A 25264-nucleotide genomic window follows, 5' to 3' on the forward strand; every position below is an offset into this window, starting at 1 on the left:
TGTAGGGGCCCAGGTAGTGAGCCATGGTGAACACCTGTGAAATTAGGTGTAGGAGCTCAGGTAGTGAACCATGGTGAACACCTGTGAAATTAGGTGTAGGGGCCCAGGTAGTGAACCATGGTGAACACCTATGTAATTAGACGTAGGGGACCAGGTAGTGAGCCATAGTGAACACCTATGTAATTAGATGCAGGGGACCAGGTAGTGAGCCATAGTGAACACCTATGTAATTAGACGTAGGGGACCAGGTAGTGAACCATGGTGAACACCTATGTAATTAGACGTAGGGGACCAGGTAGTGAACCATGGTGAACACCTATGTAATTAGACGTAGGGGCCCAGGTAGTGAGCCATGGTGAACACCTATGTAATTAGACGTAGGGGACCAGGTAGTGAGCCATAGTGAACACCTATGTAATTAGATGTATGGGACCAGGTAGTGAGCCATGGTGAAAACCTATGTAATTAGGTGTAGGGGCCCAGGTAGTGAGCCATGGTGAACACCTATGTAATTAGATGTAGGGGACCAGGTAGTGAGCCATAGTGAACACCTATGTAATTAGATGTAGGGGACCAGGTAGTGAGCCATAGTGAACACCTATGTAATTAGACGTAGGGGCCCAGGCAGTGAGCCATGGTGAACACCTATGTAATTAGACGTAGGGGACCAGGCAGTGAGCCATGGTAAACACCTATGTAATTAGACGTAGGGGACCAGGTAGTGAGCCATGGTGAACACCTATGTAATTAGACGTAGGGGACCAGGTAGTGAGCCATGGTGAACACCTATGTAATTAGATGTAGGGGCCCAGGCAGTGAGCCATGGTGAACACCTATGTAATTAGACGTAGGGGACCATGTAGTGAGCCATGGTGAACACCTATGTAATTAGACGTAGGGGACCAGGTAGTGAGCCATGGTGAACACCTATGTAATTAGATGTAGGGGCCCAGGCAGTGAGCCATGGTGAACACCTGTGAAATTAGGTGTAGGGGCCCAGGTAGTGAGCCATAGTGAACACCTATGTAATTAGACGTAGGGGCCCAGGTAGTGAGCCATGGTGAACACCTATGTAATTAGATGTAGGGGACCAGGTAGTGAGCCATGGTGAACACCTATGTAATTAGATGTAGGGGACCAGGTAGTGAGCCATGGTGAACACCTATGTAATTAGATGTAGGGGACCAGTTAGTGAGCCATAGTGAACACCTGTGAAATTAGGTGTAGGGGCCCAGGTAGTGAGCCATGTTGAACACCTGTGAAATTAGGTGTAGGGGCCCAGGTAGTGAGCCATAGTGAACACCTATGTAATTAGACGTAGGGGCCCAGGTAGTGAGCCATGGTGAACACCTATGTAATTAGACGTAGGGGACCCGGTAGTGAGCCATAGTGAACACCTATGTAATTAGATGTAGGGGACCAGGTAGTGAGCCATAGTGAACACCTATGTAATTAGACGTAGGGGACCAGGTAGTGAGCCATGGTGAACACCTATGTAATTAGACGTAGGGGACCAGGTAGTGAGCCATGGTGAACACCTATGTAATTAGACGTAGGGGACCAGGTAGTGAGCCATGGTGAACACCTATGTAATTAGACGTAGGGGACCAGGTAGTGAGCCATGGTGAACACCTATGTAATTAGATGTAGGGGCCTAGGTAGTGAGCCATGGTGAACACCTATGTAATTAGATGTAGGGGACAAGGTAGTGAGCCATAGTGAACACCTATGTAATTAGACGTAGGGGACCAGGTAGTGAGCCATGGTGAACACCTATGTAATTAGAGCCAAGACCAAGATTCTCCAGCTCTGAAGCAATCAGAGGAAACTCAGTCTAGAATAGACAATTATTGTGAATTTTAGTTCAGTACCTAGTGCTTAATGCTGTGAAGATATGTAAGATTATAAGGGCTCAGAAGAAGGAGTCCAACTCACCTCTGTGAAACACACCAGGAACCATATATCAGGCACATAATGATCATACCCTTACAAAGGGAAAGGTCTCATAAAAGTCTTTGTAATGTAATGTAACATTCTTAAAAAAGAAAATTGTCACACAAATTTATCACAATTTTGATTTGCAGTGTGACTATGTTTGCCCCTCCCCTGTTTTCTTGGTTACACACTTAGGGAAGAGCAAGAAGAAAGACCAGTGCAGGAACACACAGCTGTACCCCCTGAGTGAGACGCAGTACTGCCCCTGTGATAAGTACAACGCACAGCCCGTGGGGAACTGGTCTGACTGCGTCCTGCCTGAGAGCGGCCGTGTGGAGGGTATCCTGGGCATGAAGGTCCAGGGGGACATCAAAGAGTGCGGCCAGGGCCACCGCTACCAGGCCATGGCCTGCTATGACCAGAACAGCCGGCTGGTGGAGACGTCCCGCTGCAACAGTCATGGTGGGTGTGCAAATAGCTGTGTTTTACCCATAATACATCACTGTACCAAGGAGTAACAATGAAACAACCATATACAGACCGTATTTAATTTCAGTTTAAGCTGTAAAATGCCCATTGTGGCGGCGAACAGAGCCCAATAGGATGAGAGGGGGTTCCAGGGGTTGCCTAACATCATCCTTCCTGGGACTTTGCCCCATCTTGCGTACTGAAAGGCTGAAAGACCTTCTCCTCCGTCAGGAAACTGGTTGAACGTTGGAGCTGAAAAATTATGCAAAATATATGCATTTATTCGAATAATGGTGAGAGAAAACAGCAGGGCGGCTCCCTGAAGGGTCCTGCAGGACTGCAGATCACCGCAGGGCTGACAGACACTCAGGCTTAACCGAGCGTTTCACCCGTTCCCTCGGAACAGGTGGGCCGTAAACATTTAACAGTCAGGCTTTATTAGGCGTACAGATAATCTTCAGGGGCACCGTAAGAATAACATGAAGCAGTAAATGGTCCAGATCAGAAGCATAAACATTCCTAGACTAATTATACTTTTTTATTCGTTGATTTTAGTTTGTGAATTTTATCTAAATATAACTAAGACTGTGCCATTGTGAATCTGTGCTGCTCAGCACTCTTTCAGGTCGCCATCGTTGGAAACCTAGACCTAGTACTGAAACCACAGTTTCAGATGCAGACAGAAGGATGTGAATTGGTTTCTGGCTGATGTGCTTTAAGTGAGCATGCTCTGTCTGGCGTTGGGGTGCTGTGAGTGGGTAGTCAGTTGGACGAGACTGTCAGGTGCTGGGTGTGAGATCAGTGAAGCAGCAAGAAACCAGGAATGTGACCGAGAAGAAAATCTGAAGTGATGTTCAAAGCAGTCAGCAGATCGGCCTGCCCTCAGGGTTTCTCTGAGCACCTGATGAGTCCAGGAAGCTGTTTCTCAGGGTGACGCCAGTGTGAAGTACGTGTGAAACCTCCCTCTGATCTCCTCCGTAGGCTACATCGAGGAGGCCTGCATCATCCCCTGCCCGTCCGACTGCAAGCTGAGCGCGTGGTCCAGCTGGTCCCGCTGCAGCAAGTCGTGTGGCAGCGGGGTCAAGGTGCGGTCCAAGTGGCTCAGGGAGAAGCCGTATAACGGCGGCCGGCCCTGCCCCAAACTGGACCACGTCAACCAGGTGAAGGACGGGAAGTCCATCCTATGAATGCTAGTGATATTCAGTTCTTGACCGTAATAGTTGTTTTTCAAGCGTTTCCGATGATTAATTCCTATACTAATGTGTAAACACATACATGTGGTTATCGTGTGAGTTACTGATACTGTAACTGAAATGCATGTCCCGTCAAAGGTGAGGTACCTTGTTTTGACCATGATTTCCTTTCTCTGTCATACTGCTGGATCCGCCATGTGACCCTGTCCTCAGGCCCAGGTAAGGAAGACGAACCTCCTTTTGCTATATGAGGAGAGCCGCTGCTTTTCTGTTTAGCTGATCTCACAGTCAGCTTCTCGTAAATGTATCCTGGGGGGGCCTTCCCAGCGTGGGAATCCTGTTTGGCGTAGCTTTGATGTGGAAGCCAGCAGCCAGACGACGGCTGCTGCTGCTTACTGGGGGGAAACTTTGTCACTTTATTGCCGTCGTTTTTCATTGCAGTCGCTCAGCACGTGTCCCTCTCACCAGGGGAGGGTAAATTAATCATAAATCCAACTAATTGCACAGACTAGCTTCACCGAGACAGATTAAAACCCCCCACACTCTAATTTAGGGGCATAATCCTTGAGGCAGAAGTTGCATGTGAAAGTTTAGCATGTGTCCGTGCGGAAGCTTAAGCCCCGCCTCCCATGCCCCGCGGGGCGACAGGTATACGAGGTGGTGCCATGCGTCAGCGATTGCAGCCAGTACATCTGGGTAGCTGAGCCATGGAGCGTCTGGAAGGTCAGCAACGTGGACCTGAAGGAGAACTGTGGCGAGGGCGTGCAGACCAGGAAAGTCCGGTATGTCCCTGTGCGTTGGTCCCCATGGAGAGATGCAATTCATATAGAGGGGCCAACCTTATCATTAGCCAATGATATGGTTTAACTCAGCGTGTGACAGGGGAGGAGGCCAGTGCCCCTGTGTTAAGCCTCCCCCTGGCGGCCATCCTGCACAGGTGCATGCTGAACACCATCGATGGGCCGGCGGACCCTGTGGAGGACTACCTGTGTGACCCGGAGGAGATGCCGCTGGGGGCGCGGGAGAGCCGCCTCCCATGCCCGGAGGACTGCGTGCTCTCCGACTGGGAGGCCTGGAGTCGCTGCACCTTGGTAAGGACCCGACCTGGTCACCGATCTGGTGTTTTTGGACCCGGTTCTGGCAGCAGTAATGGACATCAGGTGGGTCCTTATAGAATGTATGCCCCCCCCCAACTTGGTGACAAAGGACAGTCTCAGCATCACCCTACCACTGCTCCCATGCTGTCTCTCCCCCAATTTAGACCTCGGCAAGGGCTCTGTGACACCCAGTCAGGCTTGACTTCACACCAACTAGGGGGGAGGGGGACGGGGGGGGCATGTGTGTATGATGCGTGTGAGGACCAATCCCTGTGTTCAACAAGCCATTCCTGCCAAGATGTCCCCCTCGGCAGGTGGGGGGCTGCACTCAGGGTGACTGGCGGGCATTCTGCCCACACGTCTGTCAGGAAAGCTCATTTCTATGGAGACGGGAGGTGGAGGGAAAAAATAATTTAAGAAATCCCATTGGGGGTTAGAGGGAAAAATAGCTCGACATCAAAACAAATTTGTTCCTTTTTTAATCTTTAGAGAAAATGATGTGACAAATTGTGTCCTGGAGAAAGCGGGGGAGGAATTAAATTTGTGAGCTGGGTGTGGGGAGCGGGGGGGGTGGTCGGGAGACAAACAGAGAAAAAGCAAAGGTGCAGCGGTGTGAGATTTAGGGAAATGCTTTTATATAAAATAGGCTGAAGCTGCTGGTGAGTTTAATAACAGGGAGCATGGGAGGAGAGCAGAGACTGAGATTGGGGTCAGGCTGAATATCGGTCCTCATAAGTGCCTCTCTCACTAGCTACTGAGTGCCCTCAGAAATATAGCAGGCAGTGGAGTAAAGGAGCAACTAGGTGCCTAAAACAAATCGCACAATTGGCTGGATGAAACGTATGTTGCCCTCCTCAGCCGTGCAGTGGGAGGGGCACGAGGGAGAGGACGGCGTACCCGCTCCGCATGCCTGGGCCCGGGAGACAGTGTCCAAGCCACACGGAGAAGGAGACCTGCATGCTGAACCAGAACTGCTACCACTACTCCTACAACATCACAGGTGGGCTAAGGGTGACGTAAAAATTGCAAATTTTTAGTTGTTAGCTGCAATTTAATTTAATTACTTTCTTTGCATTTTATGAAGGAATCCGATGGACCAAGAACAAAGTCTTCATTTGCTTTAGTAGGAGCTTACAGGGCATCTGAAAGGGTTTATAAAGAGAGGCGGCGAACACAAATAAAGGGCTGGGCTTTATATTAATACATTTCATGCCCTCAAAGTCGTATTAATGGGATTTCCACCTTTCTGATGAAAGTGGAGCTGCTGGCTTCAGTTACACAGTCATCTGTGACGATGGAGGTCCAGCATTGACAGACGGAGGGAGCCACCACCCTGACGCTCGTAGACGGGCTGCTGCCAGCCGCGGAAGGTTAATGAGACAGGCGGCTCGCCGCTGAGGGTTGGCGCCGTCGCGGCTGGCTGAAAGTGGATAGGAAGAGAAGCGTGGGCGGAGCTTAAAATAGCGAACGGGACCACGCCCCACTGGAAATGATGCTGCGTTTTCTCAACACGGAAACGATGTTCTCTGGTTCTTAAAGACCAGTCCATGCAAAGCAGACCCCCCCCTCTGTCCTCCCCGCTTGTTTGATGAGTGTCATGTTGGCACACCCCCCCCTCGCAGACTGGAGCACGTGTCAGCTGAGCGAGAAGGCGGTGTGCGGGGCCGGGGTCCGGACACGCATGCTGGACTGCGTGCGCAGCGACGGCAAGTCTGTCGACCTCAAGTACTGCGAGGAGGTGCGTACCCAATACGTGGCCCCCACCCCAATCTAACGCAGTGTCCCCAGGCAATAAAAACACACTGCACATCAATTTATCAAAACAAGACAGAAAAAAAAGTTATTCCATTCCAGTGTCATGTAATATTTAGTATTTCATTTAAGTGCAATAATGTGTTATTAATGGTCAGCGGCTGATCTCAAGAGAGAGCTTGTTTTCCAGCCTATAGCCTCGCTCCTCCTGGTAAATGGGGTTGGGGTTTGGATGGGGAATGCTGGGATATGCTCACACTGGCCACCCCCCCACAGCTGGGCCTGGAGAAGAAGTGGCAGCTGAACGCGTCCTGTACAGTGGAGTGTCCCATCAACTGCCAGCTTTCTGATTGGTCGGCATGGTCCGGCTGCTCGCACACATGCGGACTCTCAGGTATCCCGCCTCCTGGAGTCCAGGCACGTCCTGTCATTCCTGTCACACAAAGCTGCCTCCAGTACATGGCCTTGGGGCGTGTTTCATGAAGCTGGATATCTCGCTTAGCCGGATAACTTGTAGGGTTTAAGGTTGTTTGGACTAAATGGAAGTGATGAAGTCCTTCTAGTCCGGACTACCTTAAATCAGATAAGTTATCTGGCTAAGCAAGAAATCCTGCTTTGTGAAACAGGCCCCTGGAGAGACAGCAGATATTGTGATGGTTCTATACATCTATCCAACCTTCCATCCACCTTCCACCTATCTTTCATATAACTGACCCTGCTTATTTAGTATTATATCTAGCTTAGCCCCTTGATTCACAGTCAGCCAGGAGCCCATCCCAGGACAGACGGAACCTGGGCCAGGGGGACGCGCTGGGTGGGGTAGCGGTCCATTTCTGGTCTCCTGGCTGCTATGGGCAAGACCTCTGTTGACCTAACCTGCAGGAGGAACATGCGAGGAACACGTGGAGAACATGCAAACTGCACAGGCAGGAGCTGAACACCCCAACCTGTGATGAGGAAGCTGTTGTGCTTCCTTGTGACCCACCCCCCCCACCCTCCATTCTTAACACACCATGTAAATTTTAGTTTAAGAGCTGATCATCTTTAGGTGGTGTTTTTTTACGCCGTGAAGTCCAGAGGCAGCCAGGAGGGCGGTAAGAGCATGTAATTCTAGCTCGGCAGACGATTGATTGTGGTCCATTTGGCCCGACTGACCAGGGCCCCCGGGAACGATCTGATGTTTAGAAGAGACTTCTGAGAGCGTGGGGAAGCGCGATTTGGATGTAAACGGAGCCATGGATGGTTTTAAGAATCAGCATGGTCCTTTGTTTCCCGGACAGCGAGTCTCTGAGCGGATGAAGGGCGCTAAAGGCTGCTGGCATGTAATAATGATGAGGAAGATGATGATGATTTCTGTGTAGAGCCTTCGGCAACAAATGGAACCAGTATCGTTATTTCTGCCCAGAGGCAGAGTGTGAAATCGAACAGCACGTTTAGAAGATCCATCAAACTGGTGCGTGTGTAATTTAAAAAGCCTCAGCACTGCTTGTAACACCTCCCCCCCCCGCCCCCCCCCGCCCCGTCTCCCGGAGGGGTGCACCCACCGTCTAGTTCAGAGAAAGACATGGGGGGTGAAGAAGTGATTTTGGAGGCTTATTAAACCAAATGTCTCTGTCTGACGCTGCAGGTGGCATCGGGGGGTGGGGGGGGTTCAGCCCTGCTGATGACTGTCAGTGGGCAGCTGGTGGTACTGGCTGGTGGGGGCAGGATGGGGGGCGCACAATAGTGAGTAGTGCCCTGGAGGTTCAGCGAGGTCTCCACCAATCACAGTCCCACCCACTCGCTCCCGCATCTCATTTTGCCGGAGGGGGGGCACGGCAGATAATTAAGGAGCCTAATCGCGTCTGTTAATACTCAGGAAGTCTGCCCGTGCTTATAGACGTAGGAGCAGAACTGCATTCTGGCATGACTTAGTTTGCAGCTGTACCAGCCTTTTAGGGGATACTGAGAAAATGAGACACCAGCTAATAACCTGGGGCTAAATGTCGCAAGAGCCAAATAAACATGCTGAGTTACGCGGATCCGTAAAACATCGTATATTACACCTGAAATTTAAAGTTCCGAAAGGGTTTTAAAAATCACATTGCGTAAGATGGCCACCTGTGTTTGTGGAGGATGCTCAGAATATTTTTACCAGGTAAATACTGAAGTATATTGTCCCTTAATTGCATTTTCATGCAGACTGCACCGAATCGTAAAGTTTTACGGCGGTCGAATGTGTGGCCCCCTCTCTGTGCCTTAAAGGTCACCCCAGCTGGAGACTCACCGTCCCACTGAGGGACTTGCCGGCAACTTAATAAAATTCCATTAATAATAAAAACAAAGACTCCCCCCAGGCCTCCCCCTTTAGAGAGTGCGCCGTTCCAGCTCTCCCACTGCCCCTACGCCGTAGCTGCTGTACCGCTACTGAATTCAGAGTGACGAATGCTCACAGTGGTTTCAGGCGGTGGAATCACCCGCTAGAAAGTTCTGCGCAGACCCAGAAACTGCTGAAGCGATTTCACGGCCTTCGGTTTTCTCGCTTCTTGGAGAAGAAGACCATCAGTCACATGCCGTATGTTGCCAGGGGGCTGAATTTTTTCCCCGACAAAACCTTCACTCGTTTGAAGGAGTTCCAGTTGTACTATGGCTAAGAGGCCTTGATGGAAAATGCCGGGTCTTTCAGGAGTACGAGTGAGCTGTGATCCCTGAGGGAATGGACTCCCCTATAGATGCTGCGTAGATGCGTTTTCATCTGTCTGTACGGTCCTCTTTTTTACCCGCTTAATTAAATTGCACCTTCAGAGCTCCTTCCCTCATTCACTGCTTGCTGTCCCTTCTTCAGCTCCGGCTGTCCCTCCTTCACTGTTGTCCCTCCTTCACTGCCTGCCATCCTGTCTTCAATGCTGTCCCTTCATCACTGACTGCTGTCTCTCTTTCACTGCTATCTCTACTTCACTGCCATCCCTCATTCACTGCTGTCCTACCTTCAGTGCCATCTCTCCTGTGCTGCCATCCTTCCTTCACCACCTGCTGTCCTTCTTTCACTGCCATCCCTCCTTCACTGCTGCCCATCCTTCACCCACAATCCTTGCACTTCCTGCTAACACTGGCGTTCCCCTGTACCCCCTGGCCACCCCAATTGTTCCCTCAGGGAAGATGTGGAGGAGGAGGACTGTGACCCAGGCATCCCAGGGGGACGGGCGGCCATGTCCCCCGCAACTAGAACAGTGGAAGCCCTGTCCTGTCAGGCCGTGCTACAGGTGGCGCTACAGTCCCTGGTCAGAGTGCAGGGCTGAGGTGAGCTCCTCTGTCTGTGTGTCTGTCTGTCTGTGTGTGTGTGTGTCTGTCTGTCTGTGTGTCTGTCTGTCTGTGTCTCTGTGCTCCTGTCGGCTAATCTGTCCATTACTCTGCCAAGCTGTCAATCTGTCTGTCTGTCTGTCTGTCTATTGTCCTCTGTCCCTCCCTCTCCCTCTCTCTCTCTCTCTCTCTCTGCCTTTCTCTCCATTTGCCTTACCTCTGTCTCCTGCATAGCCAACCAGGGAGTATAATGAGAGATAACAAGAAGAACACTGTCAGCCGTAAGGGCTCCCAGCCCCTGACACAAGACTGAAGCGGAATAAATTAGATGGACTTTTTCTGGGTTTTAATAATCAGGATGTAACAACAGAGCATAACTGTTAGGAATTCACTGAACCCACAAGGGACGTCTTCTGCAAAGGGGCCGCTGTCAGGCGCTCGTTTGATAGCCAGTCACGTGTCTCACAGGATGCCAAGTGTGGGACGGGCCTGCGATGGCGCAACGTGACGTGCTTCGTGACGGACGGCTCAGGGGAGGGGGACGGCAGTGCGGTGGACGAGGAGCTGTGTGGAGACGTGGAGCTGTCAGTGGACGGAGACAAGCAGGTCATCCTGGAAGAGGCGTGCACAGTGCCCTGCCCAGGTAGCCTGACCTCCCCGTGGCTCTTTTCCTTGTTTCTCTTGATGCTTTTCGCAATCTAACATATCTGCAAAGATGGCGACTCATTAAAGACCCTGCACCTTCACGTCATGCCGCAGGAATGATCCTGTATTTGACCAGGCAACAACTGGTCTTCACCTTTAGGACTAAATCCAGTTGCTAACGTGTGACTCAGCCTTGGAGGTTTTGCGGGTCCCGCGATACGTGCTCACCGCCGCCCCCCCAGTGACGGTCTTGCATCTTCACTACACCCATCTTCACTTTGCAGTGCTCATGTTGGACCTGCTGACCCTGCACTCTAGATGTACATTTATAGATCCCACCAGGCTACGAATGAGCAGGCTTTTACAAATTAATCCCTGATAACTGAAGAGCTTGGATAAGAAGGTTAACGAGGTTTTGGGAAGCTTGCTAAAAGTATGTGATTCATGTAACCTTCAACGGTAACCTCTGAAGACCAAGATTAGCACCTCCATCAATTGCAATGCCATGTTATCATGAAGTACATAATACATATGGAGCTATATTGTCTTTTGACTTAAAAAAAGTCTCCCAACGTATTAAAAAAACCTTTTTTATTGCGGATAAAGACTGGTATAAGGGTACACTGTTAAAAATACGTGAGACGCGTTTCCTCTGGAGGCTTTTGGTTTTTCACCCCAGCGAACATTAGTGGCAGATCCGGCGAGGCGTGCGGGGGCATGGTGCGTGTAGCGGAAGGCGAGGAGCGAGACAAACTCCTGCTGCTGCACATGCTGACAGTGACACCGAGTGCGATGGCGGGAGTGACTCTGCACGTGTGTATATGTACATATATATAGTTTCCCAACTGAGTCACACCTCGTTGAGTTGTACTGGAACTCTGCACTCCCTGGAAGACGTATTAATGTCATTTTTAAAAGGCAAACTGTTGACTGCTGATTATTTTTGAGTCATGTAGCTTTGCAGTAGCATTTGGTGCCACTTAAAGACAAACTGAACTGGAATTAAAGTAATATTTTATTATTCCCTAAGCCCATAACTGCGTTTGTAAGCAGAATAGCTGGCAGAATAGTTGCTGTAGCAGTAAGTCATGTTCTTCAGAAGTACAAATAACTACTTAATAGGTACAATTGTACTGTCAGTGTAATTAGCATAAAGGTACCAGCTAAGCAGCAGGTGTTATCATTGGTCAGTCTGCGGCGGCTGAGTGCTGCTGGGCTTGCAGCCGTGACTAAGGAGCATGACAGCAAGCTCCTAATGAACCAAAGAGGATCACCTTCATGTAGATGAACCATAAAATGGGAACGAGGTCCCTTTAAGAAAATGCATGACCAAGGAGCACGATAGCATGGTTCAAATGGACACACTTTTCTCCGAGTCCGGACACCTGACCCTTTAACAGCAATAACAAGGCCATTAAACCAAATGGGGCCAGCTGGGCTTCATTACTGGGCCACTGCTGGGCGCGGAGCTGGTGATCTATTGCCATGGAAACCGGCTCTTTGCTGCCGCTATTCCTCACGCTGTCTCCCGACACACAGCTGTGCCCATGTCATTACACGCACACGGCTGTAAATATCGTCCCGACACGGTTCCAGGGGACTGCTACCTGACGGACTGGACCCCATGGAGCCCATGCCAGCTGAGCTGTGTGAACGGGGCGGACCTGGGGCTCGGCTCGCTCCAGGTCCGCTCGCGGGCCGTCATCACCCAGGAGCCAGAGAACCTGCTGCAGTGTCCGGAGCAGGACTGGGAGTCCCGGCCGTGCACAGGTCAGAGGTCATGGCATCATCACATTCACATTAAGAGTCCTAACTGTGGTAATTTTACAGACCCCGTTGTCTGTACTGTCTGTAGTGCTGAAGTATGTGATCCAAGACTCATAACCTCCTGATTTAACTTCAAATTTAAAGCCACTTTTATCTGGCCTTTCAAAAGTCAAATACTGTCCATCTCATATTGGTATAAAATGCATGTGTGTCAGCCGCTGCCTCTGCTTCACACAGACGGCAGGTGCTATGACTACAGGTGGATGACGAGTGCATGGAGGGGATCAGCGCGGCAAGTCTGGTGCCAGCGCTCCGACGGACTGAACGTCACAGGTGCGGCCCTGAATGCAGCGTGATTGTGGGTGTCAGATGTGGTTGTTGTAGCGTCTCAGGAACAGCAGCCGTCCTGGCATCTTCTCACCAAGAACGGTGCAGGAGACAGAGGAACGTCGAAAAAGAAGCAGTTATGTTGCTGAAAACACCTTGGTGATGAGAGTGGTCACAGGAGAATGGCCAGACTCCTGACACCTAGCAGGAAGCCCACAAGTGGAGAAATGACACCTCAGTGCAACAGTGCCGTGCAGAAAGGCCGAATACACAAGTTTGTCAACCCTTGAAGCTGAACAAGTGGGTCCTACCCAGCAATAGTAGGCGTACTAGATAAAGCAGCAAGGTAGGCGTACTAGATAAAGCAGCAAGGTAGGCGTACTAGATAAAGCAGCAAGGTAGGCGTACTAGATAAAGCAGCAAGGTAGGCGTTCTAGATAAAGCAGCAAGGTAGGCGTACTAGATAAAGCAGCAAGGTAGGCGTTCTAGATAAAGCAGCAAGGTAGGCGTACTAGATAAAGCAGCAAGGTAGGCGTACTAGATAAAGCAGCAAGGTAGGCGTACTAGATAAAGCAGCAAGGTAGGCGTTCTAGATAAAGCAGCAAGGTAGGCGTACTAGATAAAGCAGCAAGGTAGGCGTTCTAGATAAAGCAGCAAGGTAGGCGTACTAGATAAAGCAGCAAGGTAGGCGTTCTAGATAAAGCAGCAAGGTAGGCGTACTAGATAAAGCAGCAAGGTAGGCGTACTAGATAAAGCAGCAAGGTAGGCGTACTAGATAAAGCAGCAAGGTAGGCGTTCTAGATAAAGCAGCAAGGTAGGCGTACTAGATAAAGCAGCAAGGTAGGCGTTCTAGATAAAGCAGCAAGGTAGGCGTACTAGATAAAGCAGCAAGGTAGGCGTTCTAGATAAAGCAGCAAGGTAGGCGTACTAGATAAAGCAGCAAGGTAGGCGTACTAGATAAAGCAATCACTGAGTTTGTAATCTGCAACATTTTATGTACAAATATGAAGTAAAAAGTCTGTTCTTTTCCATCCAGAAGAGCAGTGGGTGTCAAACTCATGTCGCTTAACAGACCCAGTCCAGTTACAAACTGGCCGGTCTGTAATGTTTGCACTAGGAGCAAAAATGCCCCCCCCCTCCTTGAAGAGCCCCTTGATAATTTTTTGATTCTGTTTGTGTTCAACCCTCACAAACAGTTACGAAGGATTGATGGTGGTAATCAAAACATGATTAACAGCATAATGCATGACTAACAGTATATGGCAACAAACTGTGACACTTCTAGTAAACAGAACTTCACCTGCCCGCCGTCTGCGGTTCGCTGTGGTTGCTGCCATTAAAGGCCATTTTTGCAGTTAATCACTGCGTGGTTATTCAGGAAACACTGGTCAGGCCTGAAATCCTGTCTGTGAGCGCGTTTCTCAGCAGCCTGACGCGTGTTGGGTCACGCGGTCTGTGCAGTGCTCACTGCGTGTGTCCTCACACTTGCCAGAGTGCAGTTTACAGTAGCTTAGCTGTCGCTTAGCTGTCGCTTAGCTGTCGCGGCTGTGCCTCTCTACTGTCCCGACTGCAGCTAAAAGCACATGCCTGTTTCTTCAGTCCAGCCAGCAGTTCATTTATTGTGTTTGATGTCGGTCTCCAGTGCAAGCCTTTGTCATTTTCTGTGAGTTTGGTAGTGGCACCGAATATAGTCTTCCCTCAGTACTCTAGTGCTCTATCAAGTGGAAAGAACTAAGGATGGCACATTTTTTGTACATTCACACAGCCTACCTGAAATAAGACAGTGGGCTGTGTTCCACCTGAGGGCCCCAGGTTTGACTCCAGAGCAGCACAGAAAGCCTGGAGTCTATTCCAGGTTGCAAAGGGCAGAGAACCCGCTCTCAGAGATGCCAGTCCATCACAGAGAACCCGCTCTCAGAGATGCCAGTCCATCACAGAGAACCCGCTCTCAGAGATGCCAGTCTATCACAGAGAACCCGCTCTCAGAGATGCCAGTCCATCACAGAGAACCCGCTCTCAGAGATGCCAGTCTATCACAGAGAACCCGCTCTCGGAGATGCCAGTCTATCACAGAGAACCCGCTCTCGGAGATGCCAGTCCACCACAGAGAACCCGCTCTCAGAGATGCCAGTCCATCACAGAGAACCCGCTCTCAGAGATGCCAGTCTACCACAGAGAACCCACTCTCAGAGATGCCAGTCCATCACAGAGAACCCGCTCTCAGAGATGCCAGTCCATCACAGAGAACCCGCTCTCAGAGATGCCAGTCCATCACAGAGCACCCGCTCTCAGAGATGCCAGTCTATCACAGAGAACCCGCTCTCAGAGATGCCAGTCTATCACAGAGAACCCGCTCTCGGAGATGCCAGTCCATCACAGAGAACCCGCTCTCAGAGATGCCAGTCTATCACAGAGAACCCGCTCTCGGAGATGCCAGTCCACCACAGAGAACCCGCTCTCAGAGATGCCAGTCCATCACAGAGAACCCGCTCTCAGAGATGCCAGTCCATCACAGAGCACCCGCTCTCAGAGATGCCAGTCCACCACAGAGAACCCGCTGTCAGAGATGCCAGTCTATCACAGAGCACCCGCTCTCTAAGAAACAGCACTTTGCCAAACTGCAAGTGTTTGGGCTGCGGGAGGAAGCTGGGGAACCCAGAGGAAAACCCCCCAAAAAGTAGATAGGGAGTGGGCCTCACATTCAGACCCCCAGACCTGCTACCCACCGAGCCACAGTGACCCTAAGGAGATAAATATCAAGCAATATTTCATCTAGATATGACCAAAGCAATATAACATAATGATTAAAGCATCTTCCATCAAATCCCAGGTCTGGTATTGGAATGGGGAGGATATTGAATTCTCAGGTCCCCGAATCACTGGAACATAATCAGTGGGTTGGGGGTAAGATTTACTCCATTGTAATGTCGCACTTGCACCTTCAGAGCCGATTTGCTGACCTGCGTCATTGCGAGGTCGGCACCCTGGTCCATGAGGTGGCCGTGCATGTACGGAAAGGCCCGGAATTTCAAATTAAAAGCCCCCAGCACTCCGGATGCTGGAACAGAAAAAAAAATCTAAACTGTCTAAACTGCTACATGATCAATGTAATTGCCCCCCTTGTACGATTGATTAAATTTAGCTGTTTGTCCCCCATTGAAATTAAAGTGCAATTAATCGATTTAAATAGGCTTTTGTTGTTCCCTCTTGTTTTTATTGCTAGGCCTCATTTAGCTGGGTTCTGCCGTTATCTTTTAGGGAGCGAGTACTTTTATGCCTGAATGCTTCAGTTGTGTCGTGACTCATCGCTACACTCTGCAGATAGTAATATTTACCCTGGAGTATGATTAGCGTTTGCTGTAATGATTTTATACGTCTCCGGAGCAGATGGGAAGTGGGATGCTGGTGTTCCTTGTTTTGCGTGAGTGCTGATAGTAAGCTGGCATGACTATGGGAGGCGGGGGGGGGGGGGGGGGGGGCACAGACTGGTGACCTCACCTCCCTTTGTGGGCATGCTGGGGGTAGAAGACGTGTGACGATCAGCGCTGAGAAAGTACCAGAACACGGGTCTTAGTGTCAGCAGCGTGTGGGAGTAGGGATTGTCTCAGCGTGTAGATGTATGTGATTAACATGGAGATGCAGGCAATTAACTGGGAGATGTATGTAATCACGCAACGTGTAGATGCATGTAGTGTTTCGTCCTGTATGTAATTAAATGGCGTACAGGCTTGTGTAATTACGCTACACCCAGAGGTATGTAATGAACTTACCGTCAATGCCTCGCTGGGCGAAGCAGGACGAGCTGTGCCTCTGTAATATTGTCCCCCCGCCTCCTTTAATGTTCACCGCTTGGAGCCCGACGCCTTTCGTATGTCGTACCTAGCAGCAAATAACGCGTAACGAAGTAAAAAGTAGGGCAGTGAAGATGTTTTCAGGCTCTATCCTCACACTTCTCCAGAAGCCAGTTGACAGTTTTCAGGGCAAAAAAAAAAAGAAAATTCGTGCCCAAACCTTCCCGTCTTGCTGTGCCCCGAAAAAGCCCTTTAATCGTGCTGAAGGGTAGCAGTCTCAGCTGAGACACAGGCCTGGCGTCGCATGCTCTCTTTACTTCCCTGTAGTGCGACTAACCCAGACGGACTTTTCACTAGACATCAGCCAAGCTGCTGTGTTCTGTCTACACTTTCGGTTACAGCGGATGGGATTTTGTCTAATTAAGTCACTGTTTTTTGGGTTTTTTTGTGGTTGGGGATGATGGCTGGACTGGAACGCGAGTCTGAATGTCCCAGTCCATTGCTGAACTATTCATTTAAGCGCATTACCTAAAGGATGATGGTGAAGACGAACTGGCAGGTGCTTCTGCCGCTTGACTTGCAGTGTCGGTGGAGTTTGGTGGTATAAAGGTGATATATCGGTACTAGCTGCCTTGTTTCATCGTGCCGCGCAGATGAGTGACACTCCGTTGTTTCCATGCTGCGAGGCTCTCTGATTGGACACTCACTGTTGCCCTCTGACCCGCAGGCGGGTGTCCCCATCTCACCCAACCGGCCTCTGACAGGTCATGTGACCCAGCTTGTGACAAGCCTCGGTCCTTCTGCACTGAGGTAAAAAACCGAGAGATTTGATTGGTAACTGGAAATATCATTTTGGCAAACTCTAACACTTTGTGTTTTTCTTTCCTTAACGATGGAACAGATTTTTTTTACATGAAAAAAAAGTGTGAGAAAAAAAATCACCCATTTATATAACAGTTAAATATACAGATTAAACAGCATGCTTTACAATTAAGTGTAATCATTGTGGGCATTGGGCTCTGTGAGTATGGAGGCATAGTGATCTGGCAGTGATTGAGTGATTGGATGTAACCACCCCCTACAGGCTGGGGTGTGTGGATGCGAGGAGGGTTACACAGAGGTCATGACATCGGACGGAGTACTTGACCAGTGCACGCTGATCCCGGTGCTGGAGATTCCCACAGTGGGCGACACCAAAGCCGACGTGAAGACCATCCGGGCCGTCAGTCCCACCCAGCCCTCCATCGGTCACCCAGGCCGATCCGGTCGCGCCTGGTTCCTGCAGCCCTTTGGAGCTGGTGAGCTGCCCACTTCTCAGGAACTGAGTAAAAAAAAACAATTCTGTCCCACACATTAAAACTGGTGTGTTCTGAACATGTAAAACTCAGCTTTTGTTGATGAATCAGGTGGAAGTTTCAGGTAAACTCAGTAGCACTCTGATTAATTCTATAGTTCCTGAAACTTGTGTTTTACTGCCCCCTGGTGGATAAAACATTGAGTGTCCAGACCCATTGGTGAAACCCATTAAAATATTGGGGCTCCAAGTACATCTGTGCTGTAGTGAATGTCCATCCATCCACTTTCCAAACCGCTTATTCTTCTGGGTTGCGGGGGGCCTGGAGCCTATTCCGGAAGTAATGGGCACGAGGCAGGGAACAACCCAGGATGGGGGCCAGCCCATCACAGGGCACACTCACACACCAGTCACTCACACATGCACCACTATGGGCAATTTAGCAACTCCAATTAGCCTCAGCATGTCTTTGGACTGTGTGGGGAAACCAGAGTACCCGGAGGAAACCCCACGACGACATGGGGAGAACATGCAAACTCCACATACATGTGACCCAGGCGGAGACTCGAACCCGGGTCCCAGAGGTGTGAGGCCAACCACTGCACCACCCCCCTGTAGTAAATGTAATGTGGATTTTTTTGTCATATTTACTGGAATGTGGATTTTATTTATTTTTATTTATTGGCCTGTATTTTAGTTGTTCACTCTATTTAATCTGCTTTGTAAATGCACTCTGTGCCAGTCTGTGGTGGGTTGGTGCCTCTTCCTCAGTTATTCCTGCCTCGCTCCCATAGCTTCCAGTATAGACTGTGAACTCCTGTGACCTGCATAGGACAAACGGGTGCAGAAAATGCATGGATGGATGGACAGTTTGACAGCTGACAAGTGTCAGTTACCACAAATAACATCACAGAAATCTCCAGAATCACCTCCCACACCTGCCTGGATAAGCAGCATGGATTGTGAGCTACGCCTGCATCTTCTTGGCTGATCAGCAGCCTGAGGGAGACGTCCGGCATCACAAAGCACTTGGGCAGCTGTGTGTTCAGGGGTGTCACCCAGGGGTTTAACCTATGGGCCCATTCGCCTGCCTCCTCCTCCTCCTCCTCCTCCTCAGATGGCCGCCTGAAAACATGGGTGTACGGCGTGGCAGCGGGGGTGCTGGTGCTACTCATCTTCATTATCTCCATGACATACCTAGCTTGGTAAGTTCCCCCCAGTCACGCTCGTCACCGTCATTCACGAATTTTATTTTCCGCATTATTCTGTAAGACACTTTTCTGTCCTCTGTGCACCCCCCCCCCCCCCCCCCCCCCCCATGTCCACCCTCACCGCCTGTCCGCTACGTAATCTGTAAAGTGCTTTTTTACAATGCTGCTGCTTGTCAAATGAGGCGCATAAATAAAATTGAAATGAACAGAATCGATCGATTGCTCCGCCTCCTGGCTGCCTGTTTTTTTTTTTTTTCATTTTTTGTGACCGGTCAGAGGTGAGTGAGGTCATTACTCTTGGCCTCCTCAGTCATGTGGCCTAATCAAGCGGCCTGCAGTGCGCAGGCAGTAAATAGCACAGTGCAGTGAATTGACTGAACAATACAATCAATGCCGCTTTCACCACAATTGTGGGGGGAGTGTTACTGCTAGTCAGTTGAATAGTATGACCCAATAAATCTGGAAAACTGAGCGCAGACATTTGACCTGTATATTTTGTTCCATGTAATTGTGTGCAGCTGAAGTATTAAATAATTTTGTGTTTATTCCTTCTATAAGGGCAACTGTCACTGCTCTTTTATGACATGTAGCTAAAGAAATGTATCCAGTAAGTGTGTCCTATACTGGTCTCCCCCTGGTGGTCTGGCGAGGCTATTGCACCTGTTACCTCATCCTGTTACATATAGTAAAATTACACATAGTAAAATTACAGACATGAACCCCCATCAGTAGGGTTTCCCTCTTATTTATTTTTCCATCTGTCCATTTTCTATATTACATCCAGTTCTGAAAATGAACATGTTCAGCTGTGAGCATCTCTGCCCCTTCGCTCACAGTGACACTGCTGATGTTCTTTTAGATTGATCATCCCCACTTTATATAAATAACTGCCTTGTTTTGTGTATTTTTCCAGTCTTGCATGGCTGTAATTATGTCTAATAAGCTCTGTAAACTTAACCAGGTGTTGTCAGTGACCTAACTTGCTGTACTGTTTTATGCATTGTAGTCGTCACTAAGGTGAGTGACGTCTGCATTTCTGTCGGCTACCCACCCCTGTTCCCTGCTGTCTGACCTCATCAGCTTGCTGCAGTTACCTTCTCCATTCAAGCTGAAACGTGCTTTCTGTGTGTGGCAGTGCCAGTATGAGAGTATCTGCGTGTCACTGGCTTGGGTTTATCTGTGTGTGTGTGTGTGTGTGTGTGTGTGTCTCAGTGTGACTGCGTATTATTTGAGTGTTTCACTCGTGTAGTTTGAGAGTGATGGATCGCACCAGCTGGCTGCGTATCACACTGCTCCAAATGGGCCGGAACAGCAAAGCCCCACCCCGGTCACACGGCGAGCCTCTCGCACCCATTGGCCGACTGCTCCCCCAGCCATACTCCCATTCGCTAGGCTGGCCGTCCTTCTATAGAGCCCGGCCCCCGGGTCCCCATGGCCGGCGAATGGCGATGGCGACCATAGGAGATGCAAAAGCACACTGACTCTGTGCCTTAACGCTCCGCGCGGTCTATGGGCTGCGTGCGCACAGCGTGCTTTCTGGGTGTGGGTGGGCATGGCATACCATTAAGTGAAACTGTTAAATGATAATATTTCATATTATTATGAAGTATTATAATATCTTACCTTTGATAGACTGGTATCCAGTGCAGGGTGTCCCAGACCTTGTGCCCTGCACTGCCTGGGATAGACCATATTCACTGTAATGAATAAACAACTATGGGAGATTGAATGGATAAGTGTATTTAACACAGTTATAGTAAATATAGAAATAAATGTGAAACATGAATCTCGCCTTCTTAAAGCACCCGCATGGGAACATTTTGGCCTTTTATTTACCGACTTAATGAGATCGTCTTAGGATGCGCTTGGCTTTCAGAAACAAACCCACATTATAGCAGTAAATTTGTTTTGCAAGATGGTACCGCAGTGTGAATGCAGTGACCGCATTTCAGTCGACTCCTGTTAAACACTTTATGTGTTTTTTTTTTTTTAAGCAAAAAGCCAAAGAAACCTCAGCGAAGACAAAACAACCGACTGAAGCCGCTGACCCTGGCATACGATGGGGACGCGGACATGTAGGCGCAGCCCCCCAGCATGACACAGATGCCACACGTGGAGTCCGAGGTCGCCCCGGGGCACAGCGGGGGGCAGCCGGGCTTTTGGCTGTGACCCTCGCAACACGTGACGCCTGAAAACGTGAATTCGGTTTGACGCGAGACAGAGGACGGGAACGGAAACCGCTTTGAAGCCGCTTTGCAGACGCGTCGACCTAGAGCCAGTCCTTGTAGCTGTAGCTTACACTCCTTCCTATCCTTCCGAGTCCTCCGTTCACAGGAGTCTGCAGGAACTCTACAGACTAAAAGGAAATTCGCCTCTTCTTTTCTGTTTACTACTTTCTATGAAGCAAACTGTTCTCCAAAATACGTGAAGCGTGGACTTTTTGTGGTGCGCCGAGACGGAAGAGAGGTGGGGAAGCTCCGCCCATAAAGAAAAGTGGGCGTGGCTTATGGCCTCCTGACTCCACCCCGTCGACCCAAGGCAGCCGCAGTCCTGCAAGGCGCAGATGTACAAACATCACAGACACGCTACAGAGCCTCTCACCCACCCCCCCAACTTCCCTCTTCACCTTCAGGCACGATTTTGCACTATATTAGTGCAGCATGATATGTATTTATATCTAGCATCGCCAGAGCAAGCTGCCTCTTACCAGATGGTGTACAGAGTTGTCCTAGAGGAAGCTTAGACATGGGAGATACCATCCTGGTGTTACCACTTTGTCCTTAAGAGTAGCTTTTGGTTACATTTCGTAGCAGAATAGGAAGTAGTTGTGTTTCATTTGTATTTAAATATTTCGTTTGACATAAGGGCAGTTTTTGTAAGGTCCCTTGACCATTGGTTGTCTGTACAGTTGATTTAATAATGTGTCTTTAACTCCCGCCTGACTGACTCTGCATTTGCCATCTCCATGGCTTCCCATACCATGATGCCAGCTGGCCATTGCCTGTTTCCCATGATGCATGGGGCAGGGCCGGGGGTGAGGACCAGTTCGGTCTGCCTCTGCTTGTCTCATGAAGCATCGCCCAACCCCCTGTCCCCCCCCCCGGAATTTGCTGGCAATGCCCTAGAGCGTCCCCCCAGGCCTTACTGTCGGACCCGAGAGGAGGCCTGGCAGTCAGAGCCGGCTTCCAGGGCGAGATCCGTCTCTGGGAACCCCGGCCCTCGTCACCATGCCCATTTGCTTTTTTTTACATGCAGAATTTTGTTCTTTGCATTTTTGCTGTTTAAGAGATATTCAGTTATCAGAGATGGCTTTTATTTTAAAAGGGTGGTGAGAAGAGAAGGAAGGACCAGCATGAAAAGTAACAGAAAGCCGCCTGATCTGAAGCTGTTAGCTGCAATTATTATTTTTAATCTTTTGCAGGTACGTGGTTTGGTGTTTTTCTTACTCAGGATCAGTGGGCATGTAATACCCGATCTCACCAGAAGGAGACACTGTGGGGCGCGCGAGGGTCACGCTGGCAGTTTGCAGCAGCTTGTTGGTTTCAGAAGTATGTAAAATGTACCAATTACTGTATCCCTCCCCCCACCTGAACTGAAACGGTTTAAAGTCAGTCTACCTGTTTAATTACCCCTAATTTATTCCCCTGACAGGCTAAAGGAACTAAACTTTGCTTTATATGTTGCTGACATGTTCTGAGGGAAATGTCAAACGTATTAAAACATTAAACACTGTTTCTGTGTATTAATCCACAAAGAAAACAAATTAAAAAATTAAAATAATTTGGTGTTTATTTAAAGTCCACTGAGGTCTTCCTCCTTTGAAAATCAGACATTCACGAGCTTGAACGTCGACAGAAATTGGTTTGACCTGCAAGGCAGAAAACCCACAAACGTCAAGATATTTTGTTGTTGCTGTTCTTAATAATTTATGTTGTAAATAACTGCCAGCTTTTTATTTTTAAATTATATTCATGCACAGTTCTCATTTTTATCGCACAGAAACTTTCATTACAGGCGTCTTAAAATGTTTGTAAAAAATGTCAGTCCTCGTTTGAATGATTCGGATTCCATGTGGAGGAGATCCTGGATTGTCATTTTCCTACAGGTTGTTTGTATATGTATCTGACCAATTGTTAATAAATGCTGACACACACACTCTGTCGGTTGTGCTCTTGAAAGGTCGCTATCCTATAATTCAAAAAAATGTCATGGGAACTCAGGGAAATGAGCCAATCAGAAAGTCTGATTCCAGTCAGCTGGCTCAGCTCTGTAACTCGGTGACTGTAACTCCATGACTGTAACTTGGTGACTAACTTAGTGACTGTAACTCCATGACTGTAACTTGGTGACTAACTTAGTGACTGTAACTCCATGACTGTAACTTGGTGACTAACTTAGTGACTAACTTAGTGACTGTAACTCCGTGACTGTAACTCAGTAACTTATATGTGGAATGATGGTGCCATCAGGCTTGTCTTGACCCTCTTTACTTTTTTGTGACTAGTGGTGTTTCCCAGGACTTTTGACTTAAAAGAGGAAGCCCATCTTCAAAATACCTTTACAGGATTTTCTATGAAGTTCCTCTGTGACGAATTTGGTTGAATGTGCATGAATGAGAAATGGAAGGAATGCTGTTCATTGTGATGTTGATAGTGAATTTGTTTTGATAAACTACATGGATACAAGTATCAAGACACCTGGCCATTACACCCACAGGAACTTTCATGACGTCCCATTCTGAGTCCATAGGCATCAATGGTCCCCCCTTTGCTGCTATAACAGCTGTCCCTCTTCTGGGAAGGTCGCTCTTCCACAGGATTTTGGAGACTGTCTGTGGGAATTTTTCTCCATTTATCCAGAAGAGCATTTCTGAGGTCAGGCACTGATGCTGGATGTGAAGGCCAGGCTCGCAATGTCATCCCGAAGGTGTTCGATGGGGTTGAGGTCAGGGCTCTGTGTGGGCCAGTCAGGTTCTTCCACATCAAACTCACTCATCCATGTCTTTATGGACCTTGCTTTTTGCACTGGGGCACAGTCATGCTGGAACAGAAAAGGGCCTTCCTTCCGCAAACCGTTCCCACAAAGTTGGAAGCGTAGAATTCTCTAAAATGTTTGGTATGCTGAAGCATTAACAGTTCCCTTAACTGGAACTATAGGGTCCAGCCCAGTCCCTGAAAACCAATCGTCTACCATTATCCCTCCTCCACCAAACTTTACAGTTGGCACAATGCAGTCAGGCAGGTAACGTTCTCCTGGCATCTGCCAAACCCAGACTCATCCATCAGACCGCCAGACAGAGAAGCGAGATTCGTCACTCCACAGAACGTTTCCACTGCTCCAGAGCCCAGCGGCGGTGTGCTTCACACCACTCCATCCGACGCTTGGCGTTGCACTTGGTCATGCGAGGCTGACATGCTGTTATTCAGCCATGGAAGCCCATTGAAGCCCATTGAAGCCGTGAAGCTCCTGGTGCACAGTTTGTGTGCTGGGGTTAGTGACAGAGGAAGTTCGGAGCTCTGCAGTTACTCAGCTAACAAATCGCTGGCGGCGTTTATGCATAAGGCACTTCAGCAGTTGCTGACCCTGCTGTTACCGTACCTGATCTGCCGCTTCGTGGCTGAGTTGTGGTTGTTCCTAAACGCTTCCACTTTGCAATAATACCACTTGAAATAATACCATGAAATATTTAGTAGAGAAGAAATTTTTCTAACTGACATGTTGCAGAGGTGACATCCTATGACCAGACAACTTATGATGAGAAGGACTCATTCTATCTGACTGTATGGCTGGGTGCTTCATTTTATACACCTGTGACAGTGGGTCTGAATGCAACACCTGGATCTAATGATGAAGAGGTGTGTCTCAGCACTTTCCATGCAGTGTGCATTTTCATCCTTTTCATTCTAAAACTCTTCTCTTCTTACCGTACATCTTTATTTCATTGAAACGTCTGTAAAACAAATGAGATTCTGTAGCACTGATCAATGTCTGGGGGTGGATTCTGACAGATCTGCTCACCCCAATGATCAGTATCTGGGGCTGGATTCTGACAGATCTGCTCACCCCAATGATCAGTATCTGGGGCAGCATTCTGACAGATCTGCTCACCCCAATGATCAGTATCTGGGACTGGATTCTGACAGATCTGCTCACCCCAATGATCAGTATCTGGGACTGGATTCTGACAGATCAACACAATGAAAAACCTTTTTTTTTTTTTATCGGTTACTGGTCAATTTTTCTGTGTGTGCGCGTGCTGGGTGCGGCAATGCGCTGTAATCAGTGCATGCGCGTTACCTCCCCCTCCTCCTTGTGAACAGAGAAATACATTTAACCCAAATTAGGCAGGAATTGTATCCTCTCGTCGTAAATGTGTGAGTAAACATTTCAGCGGCCATCTGTTTTGAATTATAGAATGCAAAGATGTAGATAACTTTTTTTTTAAAGAAAAGAAAGTGTGTTGCTTGTAGTAGTTCACTGGCTCTAATTAAGGCTATATAACATT

General features: G+C 48.9%; 1 protein-coding gene and 1 long non-coding RNA gene across 7 annotated transcripts in view; one reads left to right on the plus strand and one right to left on the minus strand.

The window, feature by feature from the left end:
• The window catches only part of LOC125718782 (thrombospondin type-1 domain-containing protein 7A-like), an 84099-nt gene extending 61191 nt beyond the window's left edge, over positions 1-22908 (plus strand). Inside the window, exons 13-28 of the mRNA XM_048992859.1 lie at positions 2131-2397; positions 3385-3563; positions 3810-3815; positions 4245-4378; positions 4534-4687; positions 5552-5693; positions 6316-6431; positions 6722-6839; positions 9579-9724; positions 10193-10367; positions 11966-12139; positions 12374-12469; positions 16982-17064; positions 17339-17552; positions 18666-18753; positions 20754-22908. Coding sequence (XP_048848816.1) covers positions 2131-2397; positions 3385-3563; positions 3810-3815; positions 4245-4378; positions 4534-4687; positions 5552-5693; positions 6316-6431; positions 6722-6839; positions 9579-9724; positions 10193-10367; positions 11966-12139; positions 12374-12469; positions 16982-17064; positions 17339-17552; positions 18666-18753; positions 20754-20838 — 2177 coding nt within the window. The 3' untranslated portion in view covers positions 20839-22908. The remainder of the gene's footprint in view (positions 1-2130; positions 2398-3384; positions 3564-3809; positions 3816-4244; positions 4379-4533; positions 4688-5551; positions 5694-6315; positions 6432-6721; positions 6840-9578; positions 9725-10192; positions 10368-11965; positions 12140-12373; positions 12470-16981; positions 17065-17338; positions 17553-18665; positions 18754-20753) is intronic.
• The window catches only part of LOC125718783 (uncharacterized), a 32439-nt gene continuing 9172 nt past the window's right edge, over positions 1998-25264 (minus strand). The window contains exons 2-5 of one of the 6 annotated variants that reach the window (XR_007384924.1): positions 16783-17575; positions 16234-16342; positions 15424-15521; positions 5685-6113 (exon numbers count right to left, since the gene is read on the minus strand). This is a non-coding gene — a long non-coding RNA (uncharacterized LOC125718783). Of the gene's footprint in view, positions 2656-5684; positions 6114-10055; positions 10289-12114; positions 12550-15423; positions 15522-15961; positions 16009-16233; positions 16343-16782; positions 17576-25264 lie in introns of those variants that run through there. The other 5 variants (XR_007384926.1, XR_007384925.1, XR_007384923.1 and 2 more) reach the window with 5 other exon arrangements.

This window comes from Brienomyrus brachyistius, chromosome 23 (genome assembly GCF_023856365.1).
Source record: "Brienomyrus brachyistius isolate T26 chromosome 23, BBRACH_0.4, whole genome shotgun sequence".
In the NCBI taxonomy this organism is placed as follows: domain Eukaryota; kingdom Metazoa; phylum Chordata; class Actinopteri; order Osteoglossiformes; family Mormyridae; genus Brienomyrus; species Brienomyrus brachyistius.